This window comes from Pithys albifrons, chromosome Z, assembly GCF_047495875.1.
Source record: "Pithys albifrons albifrons isolate INPA30051 chromosome Z, PitAlb_v1, whole genome shotgun sequence".
In the NCBI taxonomy this organism is placed as follows: domain Eukaryota; kingdom Metazoa; phylum Chordata; class Aves; order Passeriformes; family Thamnophilidae; genus Pithys; species Pithys albifrons.
The window spans coordinates 63,218,335-63,243,283 of record NC_092497.1 but is presented as its reverse complement, the minus strand read 5'-3'; the positions used below and the strand labels follow the sequence as shown (position 1 = coordinate 63,243,283).

General features: G+C 41.2%; 1 protein-coding gene across 2 annotated transcripts; it reads left to right on the top strand.

Annotated features, from left to right (window-relative positions):
- Positions 1 to 13,806: 13,806 nt before the first annotated feature.
- On the top strand, positions 13,807 to 24,116 carry LOC139684882 (cyclin-H-like). 2 transcript variants are annotated; one of them, XM_071581267.1, is made up of 9 exons: positions 13,807 to 14,082; positions 14,151 to 14,273; positions 15,799 to 15,872; positions 16,124 to 16,334; positions 16,639 to 16,802; positions 19,145 to 19,215; positions 21,375 to 21,486; positions 22,055 to 22,115; positions 23,895 to 24,116. In XM_071581267.1, exons 1-9 carry the CDS (start codon positions 13,966 to 13,968, stop codon positions 23,922 to 23,924), a joined length of 963 nt encoding a protein of 320 aa, XP_071437368.1. In that variant the 5' UTR covers positions 13,807 to 13,965; the 3' UTR covers positions 23,925 to 24,116. The 2 variants fall into 2 exon arrangements, 1 of the variants encoding a protein (XP_071437368.1); XR_011699992.1 differs by lacking the exons at positions 22,055 to 22,115; positions 23,895 to 24,116 and adding an exon at positions 19,638 to 19,772 and having other exon boundaries at positions 21,375 to 21,466.
- The last annotated feature ends 833 nt before the right edge of the window (positions 24,117 to 24,949 follow it).

Here is a 24,949-nt window from a genome sequence, read left to right as displayed (position 1 = left end):
ACAGGAGTAAGAAAAAAAAAAGTTTTGCTCAGGTAACCTATCAGAAACGAGCTGTCACAGACTTGAAATACTAAGTGCTTGACAAAGTTCATTTGTTGATGTTTATAGGGAAAATAAGACTTGTTTTGACTGTGATGTGCTATCAGCAGCTAAAACCAATTAATTTACAGATTTACTAATATAAGGAACAGATGGTTAATTGACAATATCATCAGCTATTAAAAATACTAATCAAACTTAAATGTGAGAAATTGTACAGGACCTAATCATCTACAGCTCCAGTTATGCATGTGGTGAAATTGTTTGTTATACTAACCTTAGTCACCCTGCCAGTACTGAAAGAAATCAGGAAAAAATTTCAAGTATTTTACAGATACAAAAATTTTTAAAACAAACCCTTTTATTGCATCTGTCTGAAAGTAAATGATGATTATGGGTGCACAGTCAAGCTGGAACACTGACCTTTATTTTACTTCAGAAAAAATATTATTTACTTTTATGAACTTGCCTGGAAAACCTGAAAAATTACTGTTCAAATCATAAAGAGCAGCAGCATCCCCCAACGTTTTTAATAGATGTAGTTCTTTGAGGGGAGAGGGAAAAATTACTTTCTTTCTGAATAAGCATAAAAACATGACTCAGATATTGCTAAAATAAAAGGAAAACCTTTGTGAATCTTGGTTAATTAATAGCGTGCTTTTGTTCTCTATTAAAAACACATATTTAAGTAGGAATTACGTACATGCTATAACAGCATGAGCTAACTAGCACAAAAATAATGAACGTACATTTTAGAAGTAATTTCATTCTCCTGGGGAAAAAATAATAAAAAAATAAAAACAACATAAAAACAAACCTAAAATTATATAAAATATCTGTATTTTAACTTCTTTAACTCAAGAAATTTTAACTTCTTCAAGTGTTTCTTATCATTGCCTTGTTACTTTAACAGAGAAACCTTAAGAAATCTCATAATTCTTTATGTATTTATAGCTAATGCTCACGTTTATGCAAATAGGGAAAAAAATCCAGCTGTATCCTAAAAAAAAAAATCCAAACAAGAGTTCTGACTCAATCTGCAAAAGATCCGTCACAGACCATTTACTGCATTCTTCCCAGAGAAAAAAACAAATCAAGGAACAACAATTGCACACAAAACTTTATCATAAAACTGCCTTGAAAAGGCTACAAATATTTCTCACAAAATAAATACTGCCCATTCCTGTCAGCCTTTTCAATCTCTATTGTGCTCCCAGAAACTGCCAGTAATGAGAAGAGAGCAGAGCCAATCAAATTGTTGTATACACTACTGCACTGTGGGAGCTGTAAGCCTTGCATTTAAAATGTTTATGCATTATTCATATCTATCTATGCTTATGTAAATTACCAAAAGGTGGAAGTGTATACTAAAGCAGAAAACAGTGATGTTAAAAATACTCTGCTCAAGTGTACCTTAGCAGGGATATATCTCCATGCCTCTTCTAGACCGCCTATTTAAAATGAGTGTCATCACATGCCATATCCTGTAAGGAAAACAAATATACCTTCTGTCTTCTAGGATAGACATATTTTTCAACATTTACACTGGAGCAAATATAAAAATACAAATCAAAGTATGTACGCCTTTCAGTAATTCAGAAAGGCACTGGGAAGATTTGGTAGTGCTCCTTTTACAGAAGTTAAACATTGAAACTACTGAGGGATATATGCAGGAACAGTCAGCTGAAAACTTACAAAAATAGCAAGAAAAATCCTAAACTTACTCTTTCCCATAAACCAGCACACTCCTAGGTCAAAGCTGCTCTTTCTATCTATCTTCACTAGCTATTATCAAGGGACATTTACCATCTTCTGAAAGGAAGAATTTTAGAGAGAATCACATTCACTACACAAATGCAGGCAAGGATTAAAATGTTAAATTCATTCAGGCATCATGACTGACAAGTGGAGGAGGAACATTTATGTAAAAGAGCTATCTACCTCAAAGTTGACTGTGTAACCCTCTGCAGTTAAGTAGCACAAATCGTACAAATATACTGATGGTCTTATATTCAAATCTCTGAGTACAAAATTTAGTAACTTCCTTCTAATGTGTTTAGATTTCACATTATGTTATTTCAAAATATATATCTTACTTACATGCTCTATATTACACAAACTATGCAATATTAATGAATATAACACATAATATATTAAATAAATGTTACATTATGTGAAATCATTCTCCTTTTCATTCTTTAAATAAAACTGCTGCATGACCTAAGGTCGGAATATAATTTACTGAGTGATTACAGATGCATATAAGCAGGGTCAGCCCCGGATTAGTACTTGGATGGGAGACCTCCTGGGAAATGCCGGGTGCTGTAGGTTCTAGTCCTGAGGACTTCACTGTCACTGTCCAAGCTCGCTCGGCCGTGGCAGATGGACCTCAGGACTTAAACGGTGGGGCCAGTTCTGTGCACGCTGAGCCTCACCTAAAATCCACTGCGCAGGCTGGAAGGGCACATCCACGTGGGGACAGCCCTTCCCAAATCTTCGTTCGTGAAGTTTGGCCATACATACATACATACAGATGCATAATTACAGTTTTAGTGTGAGCAGGAAATTGTTTTCCTCATCTGTATTGCAATTTTCCCTTAGTACATGATAGCCAACACCTTTTGGAATACTGCAGATCTGCAACTTGCAACTCAAATATTCTGTGTGCCTTCAAAAACACGGATATTTTGAGTAATGAGGTATTCCACACAAACATGAGGCCAGAAACAGAGGAAACTTGGGCTCAAGATGACTGGTAGGAAAAGAGAGTTTTGAAAGACATTTTTCCACTCTAACAGAGTGCTGATTTTTGAAAATTAATAGCAAGATTATAATGTGAAAACATCTCAGAAACTCCATTGCTGAGCTTGTTTTAGGGTGCAGAAAATACTGTGGGAGGCTATTGGGCCCATAATCCTACGTGGCCAAACAACACTCAGCAAATGACTGACTTCTGATACCAAACATTTCCCTCGAATCCACTTATTCTTACTTTAATTTTCCTACATGTACTTAGAGATGAAGAACCTCTCCATCACCATCTTCCCACAAGTGTAGCACAGAGAATGCCCATAAAGAAATAAGGGATTTGAGTTGTTGTATCTGCACAATCAACATAAAAAGTCCCTCAGGCCAAGAAGCTGAGGACCTATATCACTATGTCAATTTTCATGTCTCAAGGCTGTAGTCAGAAACACTCAATGACCACGAAGTCTGAGAATAGAACACTGTAATTAGTTTTTACTGTTAACTCAGTGATAAGCACCATCCACTCAAAACTCTTCCAGAGAAGAACCTTCTGCATTCAGACATCTCTGAAAAGACTTTGTGTTTTCGAGGAATATGCTGTACCAAACAAGTCTGTAAATCTCAGACACCAACTGTCTGATACAAGCATCTTACAGTGATGCAGAACTCAACTTCTCTGGTGACGTGGAATGGAATGGTTGGTTACATTTACTAAACCTGTACAAGGCTTGCCTGGTATTTTCTGTATGTGTAGATATATAGATACACAAACACACATATATCAAATATATCTGTATCAGATAAATGTGTAATATCAGAAAGATTAACATATATACCTTTCTGATAATACTGTGACCATGAAGGGACTGAGTGAGATACTACTAAATATGGAGATCAAACTACATTATGGATTTTTAGGTAGCAACATTGAGATTTAATCCCCTGCCGAGACTGAACTAAGGAAAAGAAACACATTAAAGGTTTTGTTTTGATTAGAGTGTACAAAGTTTTTTTTGAGAAAAATTATCAGTCTAATCCTTAAGAGGTTTAAAATCAATACCTATGTCCTAGATTTTTTCAGCATTTGTTTTTCTTGCTTAAGCATTTTAGTTAATGATTTTGTTACTTGTATGTTACTGAAAATAATTTCTTGAGCAGCAGCATTAGCATACTCATCATGGTTCAAGAGGGCAGCTGGCACTCTTCAAACATAACACCCTTCCTAGTGCTGAATGCCATTGCTGAAAAGTACTATGACCTGTCAAATTAGAAGTTCTGTTCTTTCAGAAAGGTCTCATTTGTATTCAATCTGTAGCTTGGAAAAATTGCAATACTTAACTACAAAGCAGAGAAATTTAAATTAATGACATTTAGTACAGAAATACTTCAACACCTACTATGCAATGGTCCTCTTTCAGTTTATGGTGAGTACAGTTCCAGTGAATGCCCTTCAGAGGCAGACATGCCATAGGATGGTTATTAGTACAAGGCAGATTCTGGGGCTGTATGGAGCTCATCAATTCACCAGTAAATGACATCCATACTCATTAGGGACTGTTGCAATCTAAAAGTACCTGGGCAGGTATAGTGTGCACAGTTTCATATCCTCATTTTCAAAAAGTTTGTAGAAATACCAGTATTAGAGGGTTTACTTGGACCACTCAAAGATATTATGTTGATGCAGAATGATGGTGGACTCTCCAGAGGTCCTCATTCAGGTAGGCAGATAGGGTAGCAAAGAAACACGCTGAAAAATACAAATGCCAGACAATAGGACAGCACTTGGCACCCATGAGGTAAGACTGTTGATGTCTCAGCCACATCAAGCAAAATTAATTGCCACCTCCAAGATTTTCTGTACAGACATAATCCAAATAATGCAGAAACCATGGATTGCAACTTAAGTTTGAGTTGCAGACAGTAAATAATTGGTGAGACAGCAGCTGAAAGACTGACTGCAGCTCATATTCCAAGTCCTACCATAAGACTTGAGAGAGGTAGATCCAGATATTGTAGCTTAGTCAAAATTGGAGGATATAGGTAGGTCAAATCACATGTGCAATGGCATTCCAAGGCACTCCACTTGCTGAACAGCCATTCAGTGAAAGAATAATAAAACAACAGAAAGGTGTTTCTAAACACAGAGAAAGACAAAAATGCCAAAAATTACTAGGGTGATGAGAGATGATTTGTGGAAATTTTGCTTATGAATACCTCTCCCTCAGATATATATTAAGCGGTAATGCAAAAACAGAATTATTGCAAAATGCCAGCAAATATTGTGCCAATTCTGTTTCCATGGGCATGAAGCTGCAGCTGATTTACATACAGCATAAGTGAAAATGAAACAATGTGACACACAGGACTTCACAAACATCAGGCATTCCTGCTAAAAATTCTGCTGTCTCCCACAAATAAATGCTGCCACTTAGAGATTAAAGGTTGTAGCAGGATGCTCTGCCTGGAATGGGGTCAAACAACTCAAACAGTGCTCTACTTTGCAAAGCTGTCAATGGTGGACTGAGAGGGATTGTTCTGCTGCTTTTGGTATTGAATAAGGCTAAAATCAGTTTGACTCACAAACCTCAGAGTTAAACCTCATAAAAAAAGACACAAAAAAACTCTCATTCACCAGCAGACAAGATGTGGAGCATCAAAAATGAGAAGACAAATGATTACCTTGCCTCTGAATATCATGCAGCCTTCCTCTACCCTGCTCTGTATAAAAAGAAGAGTGCTCAGCCAGATGAGGGATGTGATTCTCCCTGTCTAGCTCAGCAAACTGTACATTTTTCCCTAAGGCATTGGGCAGAAATGGTGTGAGGCATTACCAGGGCTTTCCTTTTCTTGCTAAGGAACACCTGCTCAGCCTTTCATTCATAATTCCTGTCTAAGCATCACCCCACTGCTTTCTCAGAAGCTCTTCTATCATCATGGCTGCAGCAGCATTTCCAACATGAAAATGTTGGAGGCAGCATTACCAACGTGGCCCTGGGGCCTTAGGGGCCCTTGACTGACACATACCAGGAGAAAGGGGAGTAAGCAGCACCCAGAGACTGTGTCATGCAAATAGTCATTTATTTTCTTTTCCTTGCATAAAGATTTGCAGCAGCCCTGCTACTGCTGATCAGTGCGTGGCCTCTTTCTGGAATGCGTGCCACCATCTGGGGAGCATGGGGTCTTCCTCTTCCGCAGCCACCGGGATGTCACAGGTGAGTCATCTCTGCCCTGGTCAGGAATGGATGGGCTCTGGCTGCTGTCCCAGGCAGAGGGACTTGTGGCTGCTGTTGTTTCCCCCTGCTCTGCAGGAATGGACACAGATGAGGGGTGGCTGGCATGGCCCTGGAGGGTGGCATCCAATGTGCTGGCTTCCTCCTCCGTACTGGAGTCTGCAATGCCACTGGATGGGGCCTGGCTGAGGGTGGAAGTACCATCCTGAGTGGCAGTGGAGCTGGATGTGGCTGCAGAGATCTCATATTCCTCAATGTCAGCACGGGAGTGCCGCAGTCTCCGGACCTCCTCAATGCACCGGGTCTCAATGATATTGAGGATGCCATGGACCAGTGGTACAGTGTATTGTTGGAAGCGGGGCTCCAGTCTTTGGATCAAGACCTCTCTATTTGGACCATAGACACAGAGGGCGAGCAGGATACCACTCTCTGCACTCTTCACCTGCCACCACTCGCCCCCATATATCATCTCCAGGCCCTGGCACAGCCAGGGGCGCACAGGAGCCAGGAGGTTCTGTCGCCTTCGGAAAAGCTCTGCCCAGAGCTCAGGCAGTATGCCACCCACAGCCTCTGGCCCTGCAGCCTCCTCCTCAGTGGGGACTCTAATCTCCTGTGGAGAAGAGGCAGGTGATATTGGAGGGCCACGGGAGTTGTTTTCAGTCCAGCCTCCACCAAAAGTTTCTCCTGCCTGGTTGTTGTTTGCTGGTGACTCTGTGGGAGGTGTGATGACACAGTGTAGATAGTCATCCCCACCACGGTCAGAAAACCTGACAGTCAAAATGGGTCTTCTGCAGAGTGGACAGGCAGGACTTTTTTCTGCCCAACGCAGGATGCAGCCCAGGCAGAACTGGTGGCCACAGGGCATCGCATGAGCCAGATCATCTGGAGCATCACAGCAGATGGGGCAGCTCCACTTCTTCCCTGCAGCCATGTCTGCCAGTTCCCACAGGCTGCCCTGAGCCCTGACAGCACCCAAATTTATAGAGCAAGGGATAGGAGGTCACAATACATCCCCCAGCAACATCACAATCTATTGCCAGGGTTATGATTATTACTAGGATTATTATGATTACTATCACCTCCACCACGCAGTGATGTCACAGGGGTGTGTCCAACCCTTGTGGCTCTTGGAAAAACACTGCCAGGTGAGGCTGTCCTCTGAAGGACTCCCTGTGGTCCCCACAGAGAGAAAGGTACCACCAAACTATGAGATCTGAGTTAGTAGACTCATAGCTGTGAAAAAAAAAAAGCTAGGTTCAAGGTTGGTTCATCCCCGAACATCAGAACTTCAGCACATGCAGGTGAAGGAAACCAGGAAAAATTTCAGACAACACTGTGAGGAATGGTTGGATTTCACAACCTGTGATGAAGAGTTTTTCTGAGGAGGGAGGGGTAGCAGAAGGTATTTTTCAGATTTGTTGTACTTGTCATTATCCTGCTGTGATTTTGACTGGTAATAAATGCAATTCATTTTCCCAAGTCAAATCTGTTTTGCTCATTGTAGTAATCAGTTTGTGATATCTCCCTGTCCTTCCCTCAATACATGAACCTTTCAGTGTATTTTCTCATCCCTGTGTGCTTGTAGAGGGGGTTTTCCCTTCCAATTCTCCTGAACCTCCTAGATGATATATGGACACACATGAAAGACGGGGAAGTGGTTAAAGACAGTCAACACACCTCCAACATTGGCTAATCACACACGATTAATTTAATGGCCTTCAGTGACAGAAGAGTGCCAGCATCAACAGAAAGGAAAAGGCTAAAGGCATCATGTACCTGGACATCTGTAAGGGTGTTGACACAGTCCCCCACACTATTCTTCCACCTAATTTGGAATGAGATGAGTTAGGTGGATGGATGAGGAAGTGGCTAGGTGGCTACCTTGAAAGCATCACCTCAGTGCCCAAGTGGAAATCAGTAACATGATCAATGGTTCTATGAGAAAGAAATAAAAAATAAGGAGCTCTCAGGATATATTGGAAGGGGTGAGAAGGAATAACTCTCTTAAAGCATGAAACATTGATTTAGGAACCAATCTATGATTTTGTCATTATGTAATAATTTTTGAAATAATTAAAATAATTTCATTGCTCCTGGTTTAATAATACAAGAGTAAACACAGGCAATGCCAAGTAGTAAGCCAGCTTGCCATGACAAAGTATTCCTATGTCACAAGTCAGGCCTATTTTCAAGAAATGGCACAACTAATTGGACATTGTCTTCTCTGAACTCATGATATATGTTTGATGTTTTTGTAGAAACAATTCTGAAACTGTTAATTATTTGATATTGAGGAGAAAATACTTAAGAGATTAATGTAATGACCATCAGAATGCCCTGTTAGCAATTCAGGGCCCTTCAGACACACAGAGTCACAGACAACTTACCTCTTTCCCCACAGCCAAAAGAAAACTGTAAATCTTTTTGTGAACCACTTATATTTCTGATGATATTTCTTCTCCATCAGTCTGTTGGGACTGATGGGATTTCTTTCCTATGAAAACTCTGGGTTGAGGAGAATCTCTTCCACAATATTCATTGCAAACCAAGGGTTCTCTAGGAATGTCACAGTCCAAGCTGCTGAAGACCTGTGCCCTGCTTGCCTCTCTAAACTTTTCCTCCTCCTTGTTGCCAAGGAAGTGTTTTGCTGTACAAAAGGTGACAGTGAACATGAGGCAGCACAGTTAAAGTTTCAAATTTGCAAAAGCACTTTCATAAGGTTCTCACCCCATTTCTGCAACCCAAGCCCTCTTTCCAGCATGAAAGATGTTTTTGAGTAAGAGAAGGAACATCTATTCCATTTCTTGCAGCCTCCTGCGTTCTAAGGGCAGTGGTTAGGTCAGCAAATTTTACATGCACAGTTAGTAGTTATTTAGCCATCAGAAAATTACTCCCTGATGGGCATAACTTAATAGTGTATTTTGAGTAATAGATTAGAACCATCCTTTGTGTAAGAGGTTTCATATCATCCAATTTGCCTGACAATTTTGGTGCATCTGTTTCTCAGATTCCTCATTCATTTTCTACATATCTTTCCAAGGAAGTCATACAAGCATTTGCCAGCCTTCATCAGACTCCCTCATGTTACAGTTATTTCAGGCACTTTAGTTTAACAGAGATCCGGTTCCTTCATTTCACCATATCCTACAGACAAGAAAGAAGAAAATATTGTCTTGCAAAATTTAATGCAATGAAGAAGTTTAAGTGTAAGAAACCCCCCCCCATAACTAAATACACTTATACAACACTGAACTCTGAAGAGCTACTTCCACAAATCCAGCAAAGAACAACTTCCACAATGCCACGGAGCAGAATAGAAATTATGAATTCCCACACAACACAGAGATGATGCAGGTAATAAGGAACTATGTAAAAAGAGTAGAGTAAGCTTCACAAACTCCATAATACAAACTGCCAAACTGTATTAATTTAAAAAAGGAGTTTCGATTCTCTCAGTTCCACTGTCAGCACAGAGAAGTTCCTCATTTGGATATAATTTTATTTCATTTATTTAAAGATACAAAGAATCACTTTCCTCTGTAATAATGCTAGTGGAAGAGATGATGAATTCCTATCCCAGTCTCTAAGTCCACTTTGTCCCACAACAAAGTGAAAGCAGCAACTTCTTCATAGGAAAAACACCTTTCCTTATTATGGTCTAAGAATCATTTTTCAATTTTCAGATGTTTCCAATTGCCATGGCTTGCTGCAATTCCATCAGGTACTAAAGATTCAGAATCAGATGCATAGCATCAAACTCCACTACCTGCAGCATTTAGAGGAGAGGGCAAAAACTCTCATGAGTGGAAGGATGTGACTCGCACATCACACTTTCATATATGAGATACTCACATGTAAAGGCTTCTTAGAATACCCTGAACAAAAGCACATAAAATAGTCATATAAAGTAACTTCAACTTTCAGTATTTTTATGTCTTAGGACAGGAGAGACTGCTCATGGATCTCTGCAGGCTGTACATGCAGTCAATGTGACTGACATATGTTTAGCAAATGCAACTCACCTTTGAACTTTCCAATCACTGTCCAATGACATAGCAATTTGTAGTAAGGTCTCAGAAAGAACTGCAGCTGGAAATAAACCTGAAATTTAGGGGAGCTCACATCAAACCTTATCTTTGCAAGAACTTTTTCCCTTTATGTAAAAGTGAACCAAAGTCCCAGCTCTGAGCACTACATTCTGACACAAGTCAGGTCCAGACCTGCATCTCAAATTTACTTACATATTATTTTGGCTTTTCATGATCATAACCTTTTTGTAAGACACTTAAAAAATCAATATTGTCTTAACTGTCAAAATCACTGGAAGACTTTGCCCACTCTGGAAAACTGTATAAAGAAGCTGCTGAGAATCTTAAAGTTTATGCCCCTCTATTGCATATTCAATATAAGAAGTGGATTATAGCTATATATGCATACATTTTTTGTACTGCTTTGAAGAAAAAAAAGACATTTTAGGAATAGCGAATAAGGCTTCTTAGATGAAATAATCTCACTGATATCAGTGAGATCAAATAAAAAAAAAGTACCACTTCGTACCAGCAACAAAGGTAAGAATCTGATTTTAACTAGTTTCAGTGTTAGGACAATCGATAGCCAAGCACTGCAAAATCAAGAAGTCCCTACAATATTAATATAATCAAAAAGTGAGATTACTACTTAAAACATTAAATTTAGGACTACTGATAAATCCTCAGTAGTATTAAATGTAGAAAATATGAACACCAAGTGTTACTCAGTTTATATGTTTCCCCTTGAAACCTTTTAATTCTCTCCAGGACCCTGAAAAAGGTTGACCCCATGTAAGGGGAGTGCTTTTAATTGACGTGATCAATGGAGCATAGAGGAGTGAGAAAGTACAAAAGTAGGTGCTGGGAAACTAAGCAAAGTAGTATACAAAGTAACTGTATAACGCTAGATGTTCTCCATTATCGAGGCTGTGTTCCTCTCTGACTTGGCTGCATGCATGAGAACACAGTGATGAAGGTCAGTACAGGGGGATGAGGAAGCTGATGATGGGAGGAAGAATAGGTGGGCAGGGGTCCTATGACCACTATCCAACAGGCGAGCATGTGCAGACTGTTGCCACTTATCTAATTAATAGGCAGCGTTTGGCTGCCTCCCAGGCAGCACCTTATACTGTGTACTGGCCCTACGTAGTGTAATGAGTAGTCGATATATAAGGACACAGGAGTGGGGGAGCTGAGCAACACCCATCCTTCCACCGAGTCCATGTTAGCTCCACGGGGACGCCTGCTAAGCATGGATGCCGTCCAACTTCTGCCATCCTGGTAGTCCTGGCCTGTCTGCTCGAGTAAGCATCAGGGATAGGAAGTAACTGCTGCAGCATCAACTATTCTCAACAATACAGTATCCTTTTGTATCCTTTATGAGTATTAAGAATTTTGGTTCTTCTAGTCTCTCTTTGCTAACCTGTCTTAACAAATATTAAGAAATTTACTCTTGTTTTACTTCCACGAACTGGTATCATAATAAAAAAAACAATTTATAATTGTTATTGTGTGTATTTATCTTTATTCCGGGCATGTATCCAAAACAAACTGTTACACGCCATCTTTGAGTATATCACCAACACATTTTAGGCTAGTTTGAATCTGCAGTTAGGCTTAATATTAAAGCTAGTAATTATAATAATAATAAAAATTATGAAATTAATTATGTTGATTTAGCTGTATTATGACAACTCAACTGAATGGCTGTGAACTTGTGTTTACAATCCTCTTTCTCCCATATTCTTTTAGAGGACACTACCAACATCAAAGTTGAATGGTTTTATGAGTGTTTATTTTCAACATTAAACTTTACAGGGCAAGCCTCTGGGCTTTAGGTATCTTTCCCTTTTTAGGTGGTGTGTTTAGTGCTTCTTCATCCTTCTTAGTCCCTTCCAGATGTTCCAAGAGATTCTGGATCCCTGTATTCCCCAAAGAGAGAAAAAAAGAAAATTTACAGCAGCCATGGCTGTCGTAAAAACATCAGGAACAATACCTTTGTGGCACACGTTGATACAACCAGGCAAATCATGCTCTGTTGATCATATTTAGGCAGTGGATATTATTTACACTTTCGGGCAATTTTTCTGAAAAATGGCTAAGGACATTTTAAAATGCCAACTGGATTGCCCTTAATAGCTCATAAGTTTTGCTCTGTTACCTTGTTATTTGCATAATTCTGAACAAATATCCCTGCACATGTCATGTTTACAACCAGAACAAAACACAGAGTGCAAACATTTATATTTGACCAAACTGAGCCACCAACTTTTCATTCATGCAGCTACCTTAGGTGACTGTCTCTCTAAGTTCATGGCTGGCTATGGATATTTCACCTAACACAGTTCTGGATTTCACAATTAGGTTGATGTATTTTAAAGCTTTAGACTTCAGTTTTCAAAAAAATCAGTTCTTGTAGTTATCTTTCAAAAAATATTCTATACTTATTCTGCACCTTATTAGTGTATTCTTGCCTCAGTTTAAAAAAACAAAACAAAACAAGATGTCTGTCAAAGAAAGTGAGGAATTCTCCTGGCCTAGGAAAAGGGCCTCCCTCTCCTCAAGCCACCACAACCTTTGAAAGTAAGAGGCTTTAGGCAGAAAATGTAGAAAATAGGAAAATTCAAGCAAGAGTTTTTTAGTACCCATGACAATTCTATACCATTCTTTGCAGACCTTGTTATTTGCACAAAAATCACACTGCAGTATTTCTGTATTAACTGCTTTGGTGATAATATATTCAAATTGTGTTGTGAGTACAGAAAAGGGCTTTAGTGAAAAAAAAGTATCCTCCGTGTAGTTCAGGAAAAGGATCTTTGATATGTCAGCCTGTGAGGAACATTTTAACCACAAATCTCTGACAGCCACATGTGCTCCACACACTCTCCTCACACAGCTCAGTAACATGTAAAGTTTGTCAATTGAAGCAAAGTTAGTCGATTCCTCTTCCAGAGAGGAGCAACGAGTCTGGTGAAGGGACTGGAGCACAAGTCCTATGGGGAGAGGCTGAAGGAGCTGGGACTGTTTAGCCTGGAGAAGAGGAGGCTCAGAGGTGACCTCAGCACTGTTTAGAACTCCCTGAAGGGAAGTTCTGGCCAGGTGGGGGTTGGTCTCTTCTCCCAGGCACTCAGCAATAGGACAAGGGGGCACGATGGGCTCAAGCTCTGCCAGGGGAAATTGAAGTTGGAGAGCAGAAAAAACTTCTTTGCAGAGAGAGTGCTCAGGCATTGGAATGGGCTGCCTAGAGAGGAGGTAGATTCCCCATCCCTGGAGGTTTTTAAACTGAGATTGGACATGGCACTGAGTGCCATGATCTGGTAAATGGACTGGAGTTGGACCAAGGGTTGGACTTGATGATCTTGGAGGTCTTTTCCAGCCCAATCGATTCTATGATTCTGTGATTCTATGATAAGCGTGGATAATGTGAAACGCTGCTTTCTGAAATCAGCCGGATCTTACATGCGAAGGGTCTTTGGGCGGAGCCAGAGCACGGAGGGAATCCGAGGCACCTGGAACTCCGCAGGCACAGCCGAGGGAAAGCGGAGAGAAAGCGCTTCCCTCCCGCCGCAGCCCGTCCGTGCCCGGGGACGGCTCTGCTGTGTCTGGGGCATGTGCTGTGCTTTGTATCTGGGGGCAGCTGTGCCGCGATCTGCATCTGGGGGCGTGTCTTGTGCTCTGTGTCCGCGGGTCTGTGTCGTGCTTTGTGTCGCCAGAGCTCCCGTCATTACAGCGGGAGCGTTTCCGGCTCCGCCTCCCGGCGCTGGGCGGCTCACGGCGGGCCCCGCGCGGGGTGGCCGTTTAGGGGCGTTCCGCGGGCGCGTCCCACCGGATCGGAGTGTTCCAGAGCCTGTTCAACCGGACCGGGGTGTTCCACCGGAGCGTTCCACAGGCGGGTTCTGCGGCCGCGCGGGTTCCCAGCCATGTTCCACAGCAGCACCCAGCGGCGCCACTGGACGTTCGGCAGCGAGGAGGAGCTGTCCCGACGCCGGGCCGATGCCAACCGCCGGGTCAGGGCCAAGGCCGCGGCCTCGGGCAAGGTGAGCGGGCCGGGCCGGGCCGGGGCTGCCGGGCAGGGGCAGCCCGTGATCCGCGCTGTGCCCCGCAGGTGCCGGAGGGCGAGGCGGTGGTGCTGGAGCCGCAGGAGGAACTGGCCATATGCAAGTACTACGAGAAGCGGCTGCTGGACTTCTGCGCCGTGTTCAAGCCCGCGATGCCGCGCTCCGTGGTGGTGAGTGAGCGGCGCTGCTGCCTTCGCCTGCTGCTGCTCGCTTGGCTTGTTCCTGAGAACGCTGATATCCTTGAAGCCTTTTTCTGTCCTCCAGCACTGCCCTCTGTAGTCACTTTTTATCTTTGCTTGTTTGTTTTCTGAGCGGCGTGGCCGCTCCAAACAGAGTTATTTCTCAACGTGGTCATCTGCTTTTGTGGGCAGTCCCGTGGTGTGAAGGAGAGCACTCTGGACTCTGAATCCCAAGGACCTGAATTTGAGTCTCAGTGGGACAGTCCCCTGGCAGTAAATGCCTCCCTGCCATCCCATCGCATCAGATCTCGGATGCTCAGCAGGGTCAGCCCCGGTCAGTACCGGGGCCTGTGACAGTCCCGAGGACTTCCCTGTCACTGTCCAAGCTCACTCGGCTGTGGCAAATGGACCTTAGGACTGAAACGGTGGGGCCAGTTCTGGGCACGCTGAGCCTCACCTGAAAAAGTCACTACGCAGGCTGGAAGGGCACGTGGGGAGAGCCCTGCCCAAATCTTGGTTCGCGAGGTCTGGCCATACATACATGCATACATACATACATCTGCTTGTGGCTCTTTCGTGGCGAACTGAGCTGTTTTGACTGAACTGTTGTGTACTACCCTTTAGCAGAGAGTAGAAAAAGCAAGTAGATGTCTGATGGTTACGGCTGATATTACAAGAAAGTGATGATGGTACAATACAGCAGTCTCACTGAAGGAGGCACACCCACATTTGAGCTGTCCTTCAGTTATTTCTCAAGTGCTAGTGTTTGCCTGACCAAAGAAAAAGCTGGATCAAGCGTTTGTACTGGCAGTAAACTAAACTACTAAAGAAAAAGAAATTTACCTTGAACTGACTTGTCTTGAACGCAGACGAGTGTTTCATAAGGGAGTGAGTGGGGACCGGCAGCCGAAGCAGAGAGTGAAAATGTGCTTCTCTTTCACTCAGCCACTAAGAGCAATGGCTTGTACTGCGCCCTGTCAGTCCTCTCTTCTGGCAAGTGTGGTGAGGAGTGCCCCACTTGAGGATGCTTTTGAAAAGGTGGCAGTAGCTGCCATGGCATGTTCTGTGAAGCCAGACTCAGGTTTGAGAAGTGGCCCCTGTGGAGCCTTGGTCAGGCAGTGGTTTTCAAAAACACTTGCTTTCATGCCTGTAAACACGTTGCAAAATTTACTGATCTAGGAAGTCAAGTGGTTGGTATTGCTCACAACTTTCAGGATATTTTTTTTTAGTCTTCAGTTTTTAAATTTTGTTTAAATACCAGCTTTTTCTCATGTAGGCTTTTTGAGCATTGTCTTCCAAAATATGTCTAAAAATAGAGGAAAAGATTTTGTAAGGCTTTCATAGCCTAAGGCTCTTGGAGGCATACATGTAGTCTTTGTGTGTGTCTTGGTGTCTTAGTGTATCCTGTATGTCTGTAGTATATATTTAAACTTGCCTGATCTGTGATTTCTTAAAATGTATTTTTTTTTCTTAATCCATTTTTATTTCTTCCCTCTCCTATTTTTTTTCCATTTAGGGAACAGCTTGCATGTATTTCAAACGCTTTTACCTCAATAACTCAGTGATGGAGTATCATCCTCGGATAATAATGTGAGTTATCAAGACTTCTTCAGTTACTCTGTCTTTATATTTGTAAAGATCTGGAAAACAAAAAGAGAATGGAAATCCAAGAGCTTAAACAGGAGTAAAGACAAAAATGGTCTGTTTCTGCTTGGACAAGTTTGTTGTGCTCAGAACATGGTGTTTTGAAGATACAAATTTTTTGAGCAGAACTCTTGATAGAAGAATGGATGCTGCATATGCCAATTGTTTGCTTTTTTGTTTTTTTTCCCCTCCTGAAGGCTAACATGTGCATTTTTGGCCTGTAAAGTAGATGAATTTAATGTATCCAGTGCACAGTTTGTTGGTAACCTTCAAGAAAGCCCTGTTGAACAGGGGGAAGCTCTTGAACAAATACTGGACTATGAACTTCTGCTTATTCAGCAACTGAACTTCCATCTCATCGTCCACAATCCATACAGGCCATTTGAGGGATTTCTAATTGATTTGAAGGTAATACTGTTTTGATGTTCTACGTACTTTGTGTTGTAAAGTCATACAAGTCTGTGATGTGTTGTGTTAAAAACTTTATTTTCTTTTGTGCCTGTGGTCTTCTAAGATCTAATTACTAAAGTAATAGACAAATATCTTAAAGGTAGTTGTTTATTTGTGGTCTTTAAGCTTTTTAGGTTATTTTTGGAAAAAGAGGAAGGCATGCTGCTTTTTGGCTTTATAAGATATTGTTGCTTTGTGTGTTCTGAGCTCATGAACAGGAAGGAGGAGCAGCCACTAACTGTGCTAAATACTTACCTTTTAGACTCGCTACCCAGTGCTGGAAAATCCTGAAGTTTTGAGGAAAACAGCTGATGACTTCCTGAATCGAGTGGCTCTGACAGATGCATATCTGCTTTTTACTCCTTCACAAATAGTGCTCACTGCCCTATTATCTAGTGGTTCAAGAGCAGGAATTAACATGGAAAGGTAGTATTTTCTTTTTTATAGGTATGGTTTAAGCAGTTTATTTACTTCTTGTACAAAATTATTTTGCTCTAGATATTCCTAAGTAGTAGAATAGGTTTGTTTAAGAGTTGTGGTACTGTTTGTTTGTTTCATTTTCAAAGAGTAGGTGATAAATGCAATTAGTTGGTGGCTGGTTTTTGTATTCCTTTCGAAGAAGCTAAAAAAAAGAAGCCTGATGACTTTGCCTCAGCTAGAACAGCATAGGATTTTCAGACTTACCTTGAAGATCACAGTGAAGAAAGTGGAAATACAGAAGGAGAGTATGAAACACCCAAGAATCACATAAAGAAAAAAGTAAGGTATTTAAGGTTCCAGAGTCAACTGAAATTACACTGAACTGACAGCTAGTAGGCCATGCTGAAACTAAGTGCTGTATTTGGCTGGTACAACTGTTCAGTTTCCGTGGAAATTGATTTAAAACAGCACCTTAGCATGTTAGTCCTTTCTTTCCTTTCTGTGCCCCAGGCAATACTGTTTGCACAGGCATCATCAAAGGCTTCAATACCTTTGCTGAAATGTGTAGTTTGTTTTTGCTTTTCTTCAGGAAAACAGCTGGGGTAGTTCCTGTAAGGAGTTATACCTGGCATGTTTTAATGACATGCCATTGCCTGTGAGCATTTTGCATCTGGAGTGGAACACCTGCACAGGCACAAGGGTGGAGGCAAAATACAGACAGGTCTTTTAAAACAAACTCTTTACAGCTGCTCTAAATTGAAAAGAAAGAATATTCTGTACAGGGTTCCCTGTCCTTTCAGAATAGTGAAAAACATTCAGATGCTTACTTTAACCTGAAATGTGATCTCATTCCTACATCTATATTCTGTATTGCTTGTGCCGAAATTCAGAAAAGCATGCTTGTAAAAGGTACTAAAATAATTTGTAGATACCTTGGGAAATGAGGCATCTGAAGTTTGTTTGTATGTTCACAAAGAACTCAAGCCTTTGTCACCTGCCTGCACCATGCAGTTATTACAACCTTATTATTTATTGCTTTACCTGAGTTTTTGCTGCTGGACATGAGAGAAGGAAATGCTGAGTCTGTGGGCCTGTGAGCAGGTGCACTTGCAGAGGTGGGACAGGACATGGGGTGGGTGTCTGAAAACCTCTCTCTTCCATGATGTAAGGGGTAAAACTACTTGGTTGTTGTGGGTCTTGGTGAGGAGTGTTGCTCATGTATGTTGGGGTTTTACCCAGGCAGTGTGCATTTATTGGTGTTCTTGCTAAAAAGAAGTTTGAATTTCAGTGGGAAGAAAGGACCCACAGGCTCTTACAAGACAGTATTTAGGAGTGGATTTCAGCTGCCAAGAGAAGCAGACCTGTCTTGCCAGCTCTGTGTTCTGTTGGTCAGTCTTAAAACTACCGTTCTGTAGTTTTGGCTTGTCCCATGGTCTCATCCTGTGCAGTACTGTGATGTTTTCACAGAATCTTGAACCTAATTTGTCTTTGCTCTGTGAGGCTTACTCAGAAATGTTGAATTCTGCAGTGCTGGAACTTCAGGATTTTACATTGTAGTGGTTTTAGCTAGGCCTCAAATTGTCAGGCTCAGAGAATCTATGAGGACTGGGAGACAGCTCTCACCTGACTGAGTAACCAAGGAAATATTTCATACCAGATGACACAAATGTAAGATATGTGTGCAGCAGTGGGAGGTGTTGGTTCAGTTCCACCATGGCTGGAGTGCAGAGAAGACTTCTGCAGTTGTTCTCTTCTGTTTGGCCCTGCCCCTGCTACCGCTGCTTGCATTTCGTTTGCATTCAGGGAAGTAGAAACATTTTTGTTGTTACTCTTTCTGTTTTTTTGCTAGGAGTCTTTTAAAAGAGTGCTTATGAACCTAGAGTAATGGGCTTTGTATTAACTGAGGAGTGGGAAGTTATTTTTTGTTATACATAACTTGTGTGTGTTATATTGTAGTTTTCTCTTAATTTTCTCTTTTCTGTATAAATACATGTAGTTAGTTTCAGCATAAACCTGGTTTGGAGTGGTTTTTTCCCCTCTCTCCCTCTTCTTTTTCCCTTGGCTGGTTGAAGGGAGGAGGAACCCTTTCTCTCTGTCTGGACAGTTGGCATTTTGCCAGCTCACCCCAAGACAACATGGCTGGGGAATACTGTTGTCAAGCTCTTACAGTGACAGACTTGCTTTTTTATCATTTTATAGCACTTACATAACTAAAGTGTTCTTACTTTGTCTAATCATAAAGCTCTAGCAAACATAAATAATAAATAATACACTATTTGTTAACACATTGTAACTGCCACAAATACTTGTGACACTTGAGGAATTTATTCTTCCATATCTCTTTGCAGCTATTTATCAGAAAGTCTTATGCTGAAAGAAAACAGATCAACTTTATCCACTCTACAGGATGACATGAAATGTAAGCAAACATTTGAAAGTATAATATAGAATATCTCCAAAGAAGGAAAAAACCATCTTTTTCCAAATGACAAAAGATTCAGGCAGAAGGGTGTGTTTTAAATGGTTTTCTTCACCTTAGGGCATGCGTAGGGTAAGCAAAACCTGGGCGGTGGAATAAACTGCCCACCATGTGGATGGAAGGGGAGAAATGAGACACAATGAACAAATGAAACAAATTAAACAAATGATAATGAAAAAGGGAATGGGCCTGCCTGATGCTTTCAGAGTAAGTGTCAATAAAAAATATTCAAAAATAAGAATCAATTAAGTCCTAGCAGCTGACTCAAAATTGAGAAATCTATTTTGGGAACTAAATAATGGATTTTTAAAGACAGGATTAAATGATTTTTTGTCATTATGTCTTAAAAATTGCTGCTTCAGGCAAAACCTGCACATACCCACTACTACCACCAGAGGGTACCTTTTGTAAGCTAAAGGATTAATGTGAAGTGGATTTCTGGGCAGTTCCGTTTTGCAGCTATGAAGATGTTTCAAAAGATGCTTGGCTTCACTAGTGTGAGTATAGATGTGTATGTGTATAAATAACAAATATCAGGAATACTACCATGGTTTAGCTGCACTAATAGGGAACACTTGTTATTACCTTAATTAAGTGAAAAGGCTGGGATATGAAATTTCTAGTAAGCAGTTATTTGATGCTTTAAGCTAATGCATAGCTTTAAAATGAGAGTGGTAGCATTAAAACTGCAGTCTTTAGCAAGGCTGACTTGAGTAGTGAATGTGCCAAACGAGTCACCAGGGTCTACAAATTGAATGTAAATTGAATTCATAAAACGTAAAATGCCCTTCCCTTTCTCTTCTTCTAACAAATCTAGTCTTCAGGTTCCTATTGCTAAGATCAAAGGGGTCACTTACTCTTCTCTTCCATTATTGAGGGAGGTCGCTTTTAGCCCAAAGGCAGCTCTTCTGTAAACATATGATGGTTGGAAGGAAATTTTTGAAGCATGTGTAAATTACTTTTACAGAGTCTTGGTAGAGAAAAAAAATCTTGTTCTTGAAAGGTAACTGTAAATTTAATTTGCATTATTAACAAGACTGAAACCAGTCCTTTTTAAAGACAGGGGTACAGTGCTAAATGCAGAAAAATCCTGTGTATTTTGAAGTTTGAACTCTACATTATTAGAGTTCATTTTGAGGAAATTCAGAGTGAAGTGATGCTAATCCCGTGTTTCAGTGGAGTCATAATGAGAGAAGGATGGATAAACTGCTGGCTGAAGCCTGATGATGACAGATGAACAGTAGTAGCAGCCATGGTGCTAATTGATAAGCTTTTTTAATTCACAGTTGTCGTGGGCTGACCCTGGCTGGGCACCAGGTGCCTACCGAAGCCACTCTTATCACTGACCTCCACAGCTGGGCAGGGGAGAGAAAATACAGTAAAAAGCTTGTGGGCTGAGATAAGGGCAGAGAGAGGTCACACCACTCATTGTTACAGGCAAAATAGACACAAATGGGGGAAATCAGTTTAATTAACTGCCAGTCAAATCAGAGCAGGGTAATGAAAAATAAAAACCAAATCTTCAAAGACATTTTCCCCAGTATTCCTTTCTTTCTGGGCTTGGCTTCACTGCTGAAATTCTCCCCCTCCAGCACAGGAGGGCTGTAATCAGCTTGTCTCGTGTTGTTTGTGCCACTCCTGCACAGGCTGTGGGTGGATCTCTGCTCGCCATTGACTTCCATAAGCTGCAGGGACACAGCTGCTCACTATGGTCTTTATCAGGAGTTGCAGGGAAATCTCTGTGGTGCCTGAAGCACTTCCTCTCCCTTGCTGACCCTAATGTCTCCAGGGCTGTTCTTCTCACATACTCTTATTCCTCTTTCCAGGGCACTCACTGTTGCAGAAGCTGGTTTCCCCCCCACCCCGCCCTTCAATCTGTTGCCCTGTTGCTGATGGGCTCAGCCTTGGCCAGTTTCAGGTTGCTCCTGGAGCCGGCTGGCACTGGCTCTGTCAGACATGGGGCTTCCAGCAGCTTCTCACAGAAAAGCCATCCCTGTGGCCCCCCCACTACCTACACCTTGCCATGCAGACCCAACACAACAAGGCAGAGCAGAAATTACTAATTACTAATGCTTAGAGCTGTGTTGTTGCCGTTCTAGGCATCGAAAATCTCATAAAAAAATACGAACTGCCAAGGCCTGAAGAAGTTGCTGCTCTAAAACAGAAATTAGAGAAGTGTCACAGCTTGGAGCTTGCATGCAACACAAATCTGTAAGTAGATCTTTGATGTGTTAAAATTCTGTCCTTTTTATTGGTTTAGGAACATTAATTTTTTCTTACCTCTGTGAATGATTGCAAATGAACACCACTAAATGTGCATACAATGTTCACATGCTTGCTTTAAGAGTGTCTACTGGAAGCTGAGAGCCAAGACTCAACATAGTGCTTTCACTAATACATAAATGCAGTCTTGTGTGCTGATTTGCACTGCAGGCTGATTATTTTGTAACTCAGAACTGGAATCCTGGGTGGCTTCCATGGTCTGGCCACTTAATGTTGTATGCAGTGAGAACTAAGGCCTTTAAAACCGCATGATTAAAACAAGAACTGTGTAAAGGGTAAATCGTTTTTAAGAACTAAGTGGAGGGCAAGTGGTTTGCTGAATTTTCTTTTCTGCCCTTTTCACTTCCAGCACACACTGTGAACTTGCTGCAAGCTGCTTGTTGAGGCTTTGGTAGTTTTTAATGTGATAATTATGTCCATAATCTAATCCTGTGGTCAAATAACAAGAGTCTAACTTATAAAAATACCTGAATATTTCACTTCTTGTCTGGATTAGGAAGAAGAGGAAAGGTTATGAAGATGATGAATATGTTTCAAAGAAATCTAAAATGGATGAGGTCAGTAAACCTATTGTACAGGTTCTCGTTTTTCCTCCCCCAACTGCCAGGACAAAAGCGATACAGCTCCTGAGATAAACTTACACATCTATAGTATTCTTTTACTTGTTGCTCAGACTGAATCTTTTTCAACTTATTTTTCCTTTTTTTAGAAATGAGCCAGATCTGCTACTAGCATGTGCTTGGAAGTATTCTTAAACACCTGTCTTTTATGGGGAGGGGGAAGAACACACAAGCCACCCTTCCTGTTGTTTCTTCTCTTCATTTACTTTGTTTGGCTTCTTGCTCAAAGCAGAAATCAGGTGCTGGACTAAATCTCTACCATCAGACAGTTTTCAGGCAAGACTTGTGTCAATTACAGATGGGTAGCTAGTACCTTGGGTTATAAGATCAAGTATAAATAACGTGGAGATAAACTGATGAGGGTGACTCAGCAAATGAAAACAGAATTAAGGTAATCCTTCCAGAGCTGTTGTTTGTAACACAGACTGAAAGGTGTAGAGTCTGCTCTAGCAGTGGTGAAGAATCCTGTTTAAATGGACTCCTCTTGTTACTAAGGGCACTACATCCTGATAGTCAAAGACACTTTTAAGTACGGCATTTAGAAAAATGTGTCTTTCTGTCAAAATGTCAGGATAAAATACAAGACTTGTGTCTTTCTACAATTAAGGGTGTCTTGCTGTTATAGATTATCATAGTAGATTGGTGCTGTAATGTCAGAATAGAATTAAAAAATTATTTAATCAAGATTATAATAAAACCAGCATTGAAAGTATGCTCTAACAAAATGTGAAACCTTGAATATATTTGGTAACTATTTAATGCTGTAAAAACGTTTGCTAGTGTTTGCTCCAAATGCCAGTGTTAAAAGCATATTGAAACAGGCACTTTGAAAACTTCACTTTCTGATCAAAAGACTTAGGGAACAGCTCCAAGTGAGCTCTGGAGATTTCACTTCTTCCCTGCCCCAGTTTAATTGGAATTAGTTACACTGCTGTGGTTTGAAAGAGTTTTGATTTCTGGAGCTCCTTATTAATTCATCATTCTTTTTCCGAAGGAATAACCTAATTTAATTCACATAGCCTACAGCATTTCCTGATAGGCTCTTGCATAGTTCTAACAGGTCCAAAACACAGGACTTTTCATTACTGATGTATCTGAACTGCCAAGGGTTTCTACTTGTGTAGTTTAAGTTCTGACAGTAACTGTCACATGCACGAGCAGACCTGAGCAGGCCATGACATAACAGAGAACGTTTGCTGAACACTTTGAAAGCATATGGTGTGTGCAAACTGCTCCAACCTCGAGGCTTCATTACTCCTGTAGCTTAGCTCATTAACTGGACTCCACACACAAGTGGGCAGTCAGTTCTAAACTATTTCTAAGCTGTTTGAAATGACTGTTTAGTTTGACATGATAGAAGAAACATAGAAGGTAATGCTTGAGCAAGTGTCTCAGCTTCCAAGATGATGAAGCCATAAAAAAGCACAAGATATTAGTGGAAGGTTGCAGTATGGGCTGTTGTGGAAATATTGACATAATTCTTTAGAATAAACCTCAGACTGGTGCTAAAAGGGGCTCTCTCCATGACTGTAAGAGTAGGTATAGCTAACTAGCTTTCAGGTTAAAGGGCTGGCGTGTCACAAGGTAAAAGACATTTTTAGTCTTTCCTCTCTTCATGGAATCCTTCTGTAAATTCTTAAATCCTGACCATAAAGAGCACAGCACACTACATGCACACATTGCCCAAGATAATACTGTGTTTTTCCCACCCATTAGGAAGAGTGGACTGATGATCCTGTGGAGTAGGACTTGCCTTGAAGGAAGATGGACTCCCTACCACTGCAGGAATTAGTTTGGTGTCAGATGTGACTCTGCCTGCCATAGGATTCTTACTCTGTGTCATGGTGGCTTTTACGTTGTTATTTTTTATCTTCTCAATAAACCCACTTATTTTACTAAAAGACTGAGTTGTTCTATTAAACTCTCATCCATTAAAGGTCAAATATTAACAAGAAATACTTGCTCTTAGAAATCTGCATTTGTTTCTCGTTTGGGAACAGTTTGCTGTAGGTGAAGTGTAAGGACAGAGCAGGGCATCCACTAATTTATTTTCTTTTCCCTATTCAAACACAAATGATGCCACAGTGCACACCCCTAAATGCAGCAGCATTGCCCAGTTCCATTCCCTTTGCTGCATTTTGTATGTAACAGGTAGATGAGCCAGGCACATCTGTTCTCCAGTTTGTATTCCTGCCATGTTACACTGCCTACACCCAGCCACCTCACTCCACAAAATAACCCATTTTGTACACTCTGGAGTTCTCAGCTGCAGCACTGGGCTCCTTTCCAGGGAGCTGTTCCAGCTGCTGACCAGGCAGCACAGCAAGAGCCACTATAATAAGTACAGCAAAGACCTAAAAGTAAAGTCTGATTTCATGTGACAGTTAATTGAAACAGCAGTTCTGATGGACAGGAGAAGCAGTGAGATGTTCTAAGGGTGTAACAACAGTGTTCATATGATAAAATCAGTTAAGTGTTTATCTCATTAGTCTTGTTAGTAAATCTCAGCATCCTTTTATTCCCTATTACTAGATCACTGCCTAGAAAAGTCACACATGCTGGAAATATCCTCTGACTCAACAGCACATTTTACTTTTCAGTTTTTCAAATAGTTTGTGGCAATGCCAGGGGCAGGGACACTTGCCACCAGATCAGGTTCGTCCAAGCCCCATCCAACCTGGCCTTGAAGGCTTCCATGAATAGGGGATCCCCAGCTTCTGGCAGTGAAAGAAAGAATTTCTTTTTATTACATCTCAGCCTACCCAAGATGT